At 42.9% G+C, this 9,811-nt stretch overlaps 1 protein-coding gene across 1 annotated transcript in view; it reads right to left on the bottom strand.

Annotated features, from left to right (window-relative positions):
- The window catches only part of Man2a1 (mannosidase alpha class 2A member 1), a 196,963-nt gene extending 187,799 nt beyond the window's left edge, over positions 1–9,164 (bottom strand). The window contains exon 1 of the mRNA XM_008856011.2: positions 9,030–9,164. Within this exon, the coding sequence (XP_008854233.1) occupies positions 9,030–9,164 (135 nt within the window). The remainder of the gene's footprint in view (positions 1–9,029) is intronic.
- Between the last annotated feature and the right edge of the window lie 647 nt (positions 9,165–9,811).

Genomic DNA, 9,811 nt, shown 5'->3' on the forward strand with positions numbered 1-9,811 from the left:
CACAACCCAGGAATTACACATCCTCCCACCTATAATAGAAAAGAACTCAGAGGGACTATCCCCAAAAGGATGCTGGAGCCCAGAATACTCACCCTGAAGGGCAAGGGTTTCTCCCAGAAAAGAAGATAAAACACTGCTTACCCTGGAAGAAACCTGGCAATCTGAGTTAATGTGAAATGTGAACAACCACCTAAAATGGCCAAGACTTCATTCTTTTGATACTGTAAAAGCACAAGAATCCAAAATATTGTTGCATGCTGATTTGTAAAACTATTTTTAAGATAATGACATTCAATAGATAGGATTCAATAACTTCCATTTCCTCTGTCACTGAGAAAAAAAGGAAAAGAAATTAGAAATAGACAGGGAAAACAGAAAGCTGCACAAGGAAGCCACAGTCCATGTGTGAAGAAAATGAAATGCAGCAGCATTCTCAGCAGCTGGAGTACAAGACACAAGAATCCACTTGCCCTGGTGCCTAGAATAGTCCTTTCAAGCAAAACATGTTTAAGAACACAAGATCATCCCTCTTTCTCTATGAAGCCACAGTGAACAATCTCATGCCATCGTTAATTAAACATGTTCATCACTTTTAACAATCTCTGTGTGTGTGTGTGTGAGAGAGAGAGAGAGAGAGGGAGAGAGAGAGAGAGAGAGAGAGAGAGAGAGAGAGAGAGACAGACCCTATAGTCCCAGCTCACCCGGAACTCACCATGTAGACCAGGCTGGCCTCAACCTTAATCTTACAGAGATCCACCTGCCTCTGCCATCTGAGGTGCTCAGATTAAAGACTCTAAAAATCATATACTTTATCATGTAGGACATGTTTCTTTGAAATGCCTATACAATTAGAATATTCAATCAAGTTAATATATAAATTAGTTCTCATAACATCCTATGAGAAGAATCCTTAACGTCTACTCTCAGCAATTTTTTAAATTATTTTAATATTTTATTATTTTTATGTTATGTGTTTTGCCTGCACATATGTAAGTGCGCCACATGCGTGCAATGCCTGAAGAAGCCAGAAGAAGGTGTCAGAGCCCCTGGAACTGGAGTTACAGAAGGTTATTAGCCACCACATGGAGGCTGCTGGGAACTGAACCCAGGTCCTCAGCACAAGCAGTTAGTGCTCTTAACCACTGAGCCATCTCTCCATTCCCAACTCTCAATAATTTTTAAGACTATGATACATTATCATTTTCTATAGTTACCATGTTATACAATAAATCTCTTAAGCACCTTCCTTGGAAGGAAATTCTGTATCCTTTGTTTACTGTTTCAACTTTTGTAACCAATCTATAAGCAGAGCGTGTAAGCCATGAAGTCCTCCAATGAAATGCACATGATTTAAAGCTTATGGATGTAAAGAAACTGATGACTGAAAGAAGATGTCAAATGAGGAGAAGAAAAAGAAACAAGTAGACCACGTCAAGAAGGACCACTTCTTCATCTGGCACCGCAGGGAGAAAAGTGCTAGTGTCTAAAAGTGACAGATCAGGAAGGCAAATGGAATTGTAGCTTTCAAAGCTATTAAGGGACATCAAACAGAAGAATTAAATACAAAACTGACCTTTCCAGGACTGGAAGAAGCATAATTCCTCATCTTTTAGGGAGGGAAACAGTAGCTCAAGATGAAACAAAGTATTTTTTTAGGTGTGTGGGTACAGTTTAGAGTTGGAACCATTAGTGGATTAAAGAAATGCTCAGAAGCAGGACTCATAGAAGGATGGATTGGATTGGCTAGCAAAAGAAAGAGTATTCAGTTGCCAAAGTACAACTTTCTATGCTTTGATGTTTTTCATTTCTATATGTATCTCTGCTTTCTATGTATATCTATACCTTCATAAGTATGTTTAGAAGACAAAAAAAAAAAAAAAATCACTGGCAAAGTGCCCAGCTCTCCTGATCCAGGACCAAGTGGTTCACTAGAAAGAATACAGCATAAAGTCAGATGGGTCTGCTCTGCTCTTCAGAAAAAAATACATATTTTCTGGGCCTGAAAAAGAAGCCATCTTTAAAATGTACAATGACTACATTGAAAAAGGCAAAAGAAATTTTTTAAAAAAAAAAAAAAGGCAAAAAACACTTAACTACTCTACCTTACACCAACCATAAAAACTACATAGTGAGATGTGCAAACATCCATCTGGTTCAGACCAAGTACTGTAGTTTAAAGACAATGCTACAGTCTCCAAAGACACAACAAAGAAAAAAGCCAAGCAATCTTTGAGTGGTGAAATTAGCAGGATGAGTTATTCTTTGGTAAGCAGAACAGCTGGCTTGTAACCCTGCTGGCCATTCGGTTACTCTCTGCCTGAGCTGGGCGACCCTCAGGATCATAGAGAGAACTGTCCTTATTCACAGTTTATGAAAGACATCCACACCTGGGCTCTACTTCAGTAGTATTCATTGACTCAAACATTCAGATTATGCACATTTGGGAATATCAGCAGCAAAACACAACAAAGTAGTATGTTTTCATCATAAAGGTATAGACCCATTTTGCTTAGTTCAAGGTTCATTAGCTTCACTCACAGAGCAATCCTCTTGTGAAAAGCCTTAAATTGCAGGTTCTGGTAGTGTAGGCTACAATCCTAGCTACTTGGGAGGCTGAGTCAGAAAGATTTTAGATTCAAAGCCTGCCTGGGCTAGAGTGAGTTCTAAGCCAGGCTATGCAACTTAGTAACACCTTGCCTCAAAATAAAAAGTAAAAAGGCAAAAGGGTAGGGTAGGGGACGATAGGAATATAACTCAGTGGGAGAATATTTGCCTAGCATGTGTGAGGCTTCAGGTTCAATCCCTAATGCAGTAATATAATAATTAATAAATTAATTAATTAAAAATATAAATAAATAAATAAATAAATAAATATAATAAATAATAAATAAATAAATGTAAACCTTCAGGTGAAAGATGAGAAGCAAACTCACCAAGCATGTCCATGTTCTGGCATAGAAGTTCCTCAAGAATACCTGGAAAACTCTGAGGCACGTAGGTAACCTGAGTTTTGAATCACGCTTTAAGATATCAATTTTGACCAATGTTTATTCAACAATCAGTTTTTAGAATTTTACTTTCAATGAATCTACCTTTGCTTCAGCATTTGCCTCCAGTAGTACAATATAAATCAAGGATTAGCAAGCCTTTTCTGAGAAAGCTCAAATAGTAAATATTTTAGGTTTTGTGACCAAGAAGGTTTCTACCCAGCCATTCAACTGGGCTGGGAGGACTCATATGATTGGCTATAGCTATGCCATGAAATGTCTTTTCACCATTCAAAAACGTACAAACCATTCTTAGCTTGTGGTACCACAAAAATAGGTACCAGGCCAGTCTGGATTACAATTAGCTGACTTAAGCAGAGATAAAGACCAGTGGCGTTAGGGTTAAAAGGAAAAGAAAGAAAATATTTGCCAAGAAACTTTCTTGTTTTCATGCCCAACCTCCATCCTTTCTTTAAAAACACCATTTGGAAGACAAATTGAAATGTACAGTAGAGAAGACTTTTTATTTTCCAATTTCTTCCTCTGCTTTTTCTCATCCTAAGAAGGCACACAAATGCAATAGCCAGAATCATCAGATTTGATAAAAATAAAAAATAAAAATAAGACCAAGACATAGCCTGGTTGAGACAATTTCAGAATTTCAAATTATTTCTGCAGATGATATTTATACTAGCTTATCACTAATCAATACATCTTCCCTTCCTCTGCTAAAAGGCAAGAATAAATGAAGACTACTGCCAAGCTCCGATGCGCCTGGAGAGAGTAAGACAATCTACTCACTAGACTTGAACATAATGCTTTCAATCAAGATGTCCAATCGGCAAAGATGAAAAAATTAAGCCAGGCATGGTGGTGTACATCTTTAATCCCAGCACAGGCGGATCTCTGTGAGTTCAAAGCCCAGCCTGGTCTACACAGTGAGTTCTAGTCAGCTGGGGCTACAGGGAGACCCTGTCTCAGAAAAAAAAAAGAAAAATTAAGTTCTGTTATAATAACTGTCCTCTTTTTCTTAAATTTATATATAAACATAATTTATCCTGTGTTTTCTGTAACATATTGCAATTTAGAATCCTAAATATATAACTGAATTTTAGGCACCCAGAGAAAGAATACATTTCAAGTACCTAAAAATGCTACTTAGCTTTTTGAGTATTAGAATCAGACCTTTCAATCATTCTTTCCCAAGATGCAAAATGCTCCAAAAGTGCATTGGGTATAAAGAATGGGCCTTTGTCCAGACCAAAGCCAAACTGATTTTCAATGGAGACAAATTTTCCCCCCAAGGGATATTTATATTTGGCAAATGTCTGGGGATATTTTTTTATTGCTACAACCGGGGGAAGGAAAGAAGAGGAGTGCAGGTTTATACTAGTCAGAGAACAGGGTGCTGCTAGATATCCACAATGCAGAGCAGCCCCCCAACACCAAGAATCCTCAGTCTCGGAGCATCAATAGGAAAAGGGTTGTAAATCGCTTCAAGCTTGTTCTCTTTAGAAAATACTATGTTAGATTTAGAAATTTAACACTAAGTAGATGTATGGTACCTACTATGCATTAACTGCATAAAAGTTTAAATGCATCTTCTTAAATATATACACCATCAAATATTCTGTCTTACCCAAGAGACCAGCTTTACTCAAATCAAGTAATTTACTGCTTCTCTATCACAAGGCAAAATTAGCAATACTCTAATGCACAAAGTATAAGCTCCATTACAGTTCAGTCAATTCCAAAATCTGAATTTGAACTTGGTTTCAACCATAAAATTATCAGTGTGGCTAGGTAATGGAAATAAAAGCCCATTTAAACAGCATAGAGCTCCTCCCCCTAGTTTTCTGGATAATCTTGGAAAGAAGTGGCTGCCAATCAGGAACTTGACCATTAAATGCAAGGAAACATTTATAATTCAGCAACCATTGCCCAGATGAATGGAAATGCCAAAACAACCAGGGTAAACTGAGGTCCCAATGGGGAAAGCTAACAGTAAAGGAGGGAACAGCAAGAACTCAGCCTTGATCTTTTAGGCAAACATTTAAACAGTGATCACAAAAATCGACAGCAAGCTCAGAGTAAAGACACATGCGAGTGGTCATTGTCATCCATGCTTTGTCCATAGTCCAGAGATCCCTTCAGGCTAATTAATCAGTAACAGAGCAACCCCCTTCTAATAAATGTAAGCATGACATCTTTGTGGCAAAAGCATCTGTCCAGGCCTGCATAACAGTGTTGATCTGGGAACAATACATGCAAATAACATAAGTCCAAGAACTGTGCTTGGCAGAAGGGCTCTGAACTTACAGGATGAAGGAGAAAGCCTCAAGAAGCTTAAAGTTCTTGAATTCCTAATTGCTGTCCTACTGCTATCAAAGTTCTATCAGTTTCCAAAAGTCCTAGATCTTAAGCATTATAGCTCAAGAAACAAGACAACTCCCCAACACAACCCAAACCAACTCCAGCAACAAGGGTTAATATCATAAACAGTGCACTGAACAGGAATGAGAGATATACTTTTATTACATGTCATTCAGACTGTAAGGTTTATGAAAAGAAAATAACAGCTAGGAGACAAAGGTCTTCACTATACACACTTCTGTGGGTCAATTTTCACTAATATTTACTGTGTTGGACTGAAAAAGTACTAGTGTGGTTTTGTTGCTGTGTGGGGTGTGTGTTTGCTTCCCCGCTTGCTTGTAGGCAAGGTCTGTTTTGCTCAGGCTGGCCTGGAATCTGCATCAATATTCCTGCCTCAGTTTCCCAAGGGCTAAAAGATGCTACTGTTGTAAAGCATTTAAGCATACTTTTGTGTGTGTATTTAGTTTCAAGTTTTTTTTTTTTTTTAAGGCAGCAAAGACCCTACCATACATAATGGCTTTCAATCAAGTACTTCAAGACATTTTCATTTTCTCACTTGATAAAATGTTATCAGAGCCAAAGATAAAGTCTGAACTTCACTTTCACGTTTTCACCAGTCTCCAACTTCTGCAGAGAAAATAAAAAGCTAGTCCCTAGGGCCAGGTGCCATACTAGTTAAGACTGATTCTTTGTTACACAAACCCTGACTCTTTAATTCTCCATTTCTAAGCAGGAGACACCTTGTTATTCATGCTGTGCATAGTAGCAACTTGTGAAGTCTGCCTGTTGGAATGCTGAACACTTTCAGGGAGAGGAAACATTTCTCCTTCCCATCTGCTCACATTCTTACAAGCTAGCATAAAACATTTTCAGGGCCTTAGGTCCTGCCCAACCTCTCATCCTTACTGGAATTTTTATTGATTTTATTTTACTTTTTTAGCTGAGATCAAATAACCCTAAAAATATAGTCCACCTGTTGCCTATGGCCTTAAAAGAATTCTTCCTGGAGCACTCTAAGGGTATCCTAGAAGCAGGCCACTGCTCTAGGGAGGAAGATAGTGGCACACTCCTGCCTGCAGACTGATCAAATGGTAGGAAACATGGTCAAAAGAAGAGGGAAAAGAATAGAGGCCCAAAAAAAAGCAAAGAGATTGCTCTCTACCTAGCATGGTTTTAAACATAGCTTGCTTACTAAATGGATCTCATACCTTAGGGAAAGGTTCCACACCAACTGAAAGAAACTAAAAGGGACAATCTAGAGAAACAATACCTTTCCAGCGGCAATATGCTAACTAGACACCAAAACTGACTTGCTAACCACAGGTTGACTCTACTTAAACTCAAATTCGCTCTCCAAAACTGCCAAAGAAATACACTGTGATATCTTTTTGTTACTCATGGTATTATCATCAAATTAAGGTTAACATATAGGTTAGACATAGCAAAAAATATTAAAGAACTCACATGTTGAATTCTGCTGGGCAATGGTTTTCATTATAATAACATTTAGGCATTCTGGGAAGACAGAAATCTCAAGCACCAAACAGACCACATGCATTATGCCTTCACAATAAAAGTTCCTTTGGAAAAAAAAGTCACAAACTAAGAAACCAGAGCAACACTGGTTAGACTCTACACAGATCTGGCCACAAGCAACCTGGAGCCCTAACTACAGGCAAAGGATTACATCCAGTAAGCAGAATAGCACACTGGCTCAGAGACCTCCTTCTCAAGTCTTTCTGTTCAAGTCCCACCCAGATTTCAGCTACATGACCACAGGCGTGGTCACCTGTCTGTGCCTCAATTCCACACAACTGAGTGGTAGTTGTAGAAATCAAGTTTACTATATGTGAAGCATACATGCTAATGGCAAACACAAGAATTAGGCTTGCAAACGGCTTATAAAGTCTATCCACTAGGAGACTCTGTGGCCTAGTAAGCCTTCTTCCTACAGTGAGGTCCCGCAAAGAAACTGAGGACACCACTGTGCAAACCACACCGAAAACACACCACCACAGGCTGCTCTCCTCCTGCAGCCCACCCCTGATGCTCCCCACCAAATGTTTCACACTCTAAGCAGACTTCAGCTCCTCACAGAGCTAGGGAGGCATATGAAAACAGCAGAATTACAGAATTAACTTTGCCTGAGATTTCCCAGTAACTGAATGAGTCACTGGCTGCTTTAGAAACAGAGTAAAATGTCAAGGTTGCCAGAGAACCCCATGCAGATGTTTGCATAAATCATTTAAGTGATCACCCAGCCAAAGCCAGAGGACATCATTTAAGACACCACTAAGTAAAATAGATCCATTTTTATATTTCCTTTAAGAGAGAAAAATAAAATCCAAAAATGGGGTTGAGGGGATCACAGTAAGTTTAACCCCCACATGACAGAGCACATGGGTCAAAGCTTGGAACTCCTGTACTCTGCTCCAACCTCATCAACAAACCCTGGGCAAACTCCAAATTAAAGTCAGTGCACAGCACTTGGTATATTTTCTTTATCATACTATCTAAGGGAAGCAGGAGTGGTGAACATTTGTAAATATCTGTCTACAACATGTTTAATTCCACTCTCTTACAAAATATTTCGAGTGCTGTGTTGATGACAGAATCCACAAGTCCTTTTTCAATTTCATTATACTTCAAGTAAAGCTAATACTTTAATTTCAATTCAATCCAGGCCATTTGCCCTGGCATATCAGAAGAAATGGCAAGAATTAGTCACTTAAACTGTCACAGAAGAAAATGAAATTAAATATCTGCCTTATTTGATACCTCATAGGTTTCTCTAGATTGAATAGTTGCTAGTTTGTCGATATTTGGGCTCTTCAGGTCCATTCATTAAAGAGAACTGTACACCACATTTACTTTCACCAAAATTGCCGGTGTGTATGTTACTGGCAAAGATCTACAAAGGGCATTCACTGTGGCTGCTTGGTACCCTTCCAAACAAAACCCACTGTATCGGCTTGTTCATTTAATAACTTTTCATAAAAGACTTTGGATGGGTCGTTTTCCCAACGCGTTTGCCAAAGTGACCACCCCGCAAAGAACTGAGCGCCACGCAGCTTCCAGTAGGAGTATAACCACGCGCTTCCCCACTAGGCTTCAAACCTACCCGCTGTAACAGCTGAAGAATGACGACACTAAAATCACCTATCCACATCCGAAAGGGTTGCAACAGGAAATAAACTTTTTATCTCTTGAGAAACAGTGCAGAGGGGGAAACACAGAAACCCGCCCAGGTGGGGTGTGTTTGATCAATTTCCAGGACTTTGTGTGCAGAGGGGATCTGGGCAGCGTCGGGCACCTAACCCTGAGCGAGCCGTGGGTCGACCACAGCTACCCTCTCGCCGCGCAGGACTCCCGCCCCCCCGACAGGCGCCCGAGGCCACTTCCCCAGGTACGGGTGCGAGTGCGTGAACACAGCTACTTCCCCCGGGACGCGGGTCTGCCACCGCATGCCACCCAGCACTTTGTTCTGTCTGCGCTCCAGAGTGGCGGTCGCCGCGGTCGGAGCGCAGCAAAGCCCGGGCTGCAGGAGGCTCGATCCCCAACCGGGTGCGGCCTCTCCCTGCCCCGGCCCCCAACCTGGAGTGGGAGGGCTAGGCGGCCAGCAGCTGCTGCGCTCGGGCCCCCACGTCGGCCCGGCAGCCAGGTGCTTACCTGCGGGAACGAGCCCTCGCGGCGCGGGCCCCGGGGATAGTCCAAGTGACCCCTGTCCAACATCAGGTAGAGCGAGAAGATGACCACGCAGAAGATCGCGCTGCCGAACACGGTGAACTGGCGGCTTAACTTCATTTTCCTCGATGAACCGGGGTCAGGACACTGTCCTCACCCGGCCGACTGGGGACTCCAGCGAGGGCCGCCCGAGGCTCCCCGCTCCGGGGCTGCGCACCCTTCGCGCGCCCGCGTGCCAGCGCGGGTCCGGGCGGTGCTCCGCACCCCGTCTCCGGCGCCACCTCGCGCCCTCGGCCTACGCCCTGGCCCGCTGCCCTCCCCGGGGCTGGCCGTCACTCCCGAGCAGGACTGGGGCACAGCAGGGAAAGGACCCCACCAAGTTGACTTCTAGTTCAGCGCCCACGGCCGTCAGGGCGAGCGGAGCAGGCGGCAGAGAGGTCGCCGCCCGGACTTCCTGCCACCGCCGCCCCGACTGAGTCGGCAGGAAAAGTTTTCTCGACAAGGACAGGCGTGTCCTCCTCGCCTAGAGCACGCGCCGCTTCGGCAGCTCCGGGCCAACCGTGCCCAGCCGAGGGCGAGGAGCGCACGGAGGAGCCACTGGCTCTGGGGGAGCCGGGCCCCACAACTTATCTCTGGGACTGCCCGGCCCGCCCCCGCAGCACCTCCCCCGGGTCCCCGCCCGAGCCCCTTCCCGCAGCCGCCGCAGCAGGGCCCGGCCGGGGTGCACCCTGGGCGCCCCGATCCAGGACTTCCCTCTGGGTGAGCGT

Source organism: Nannospalax galili, unplaced genomic scaffold (genome assembly GCF_000622305.1).
Source record: "Nannospalax galili isolate Female #2095 unplaced genomic scaffold, S.galili_v1.0 scaffold27, whole genome shotgun sequence".
NCBI classification, from domain to species: Eukaryota; Metazoa; Chordata; class Mammalia; order Rodentia; family Spalacidae; genus Nannospalax; species Nannospalax galili.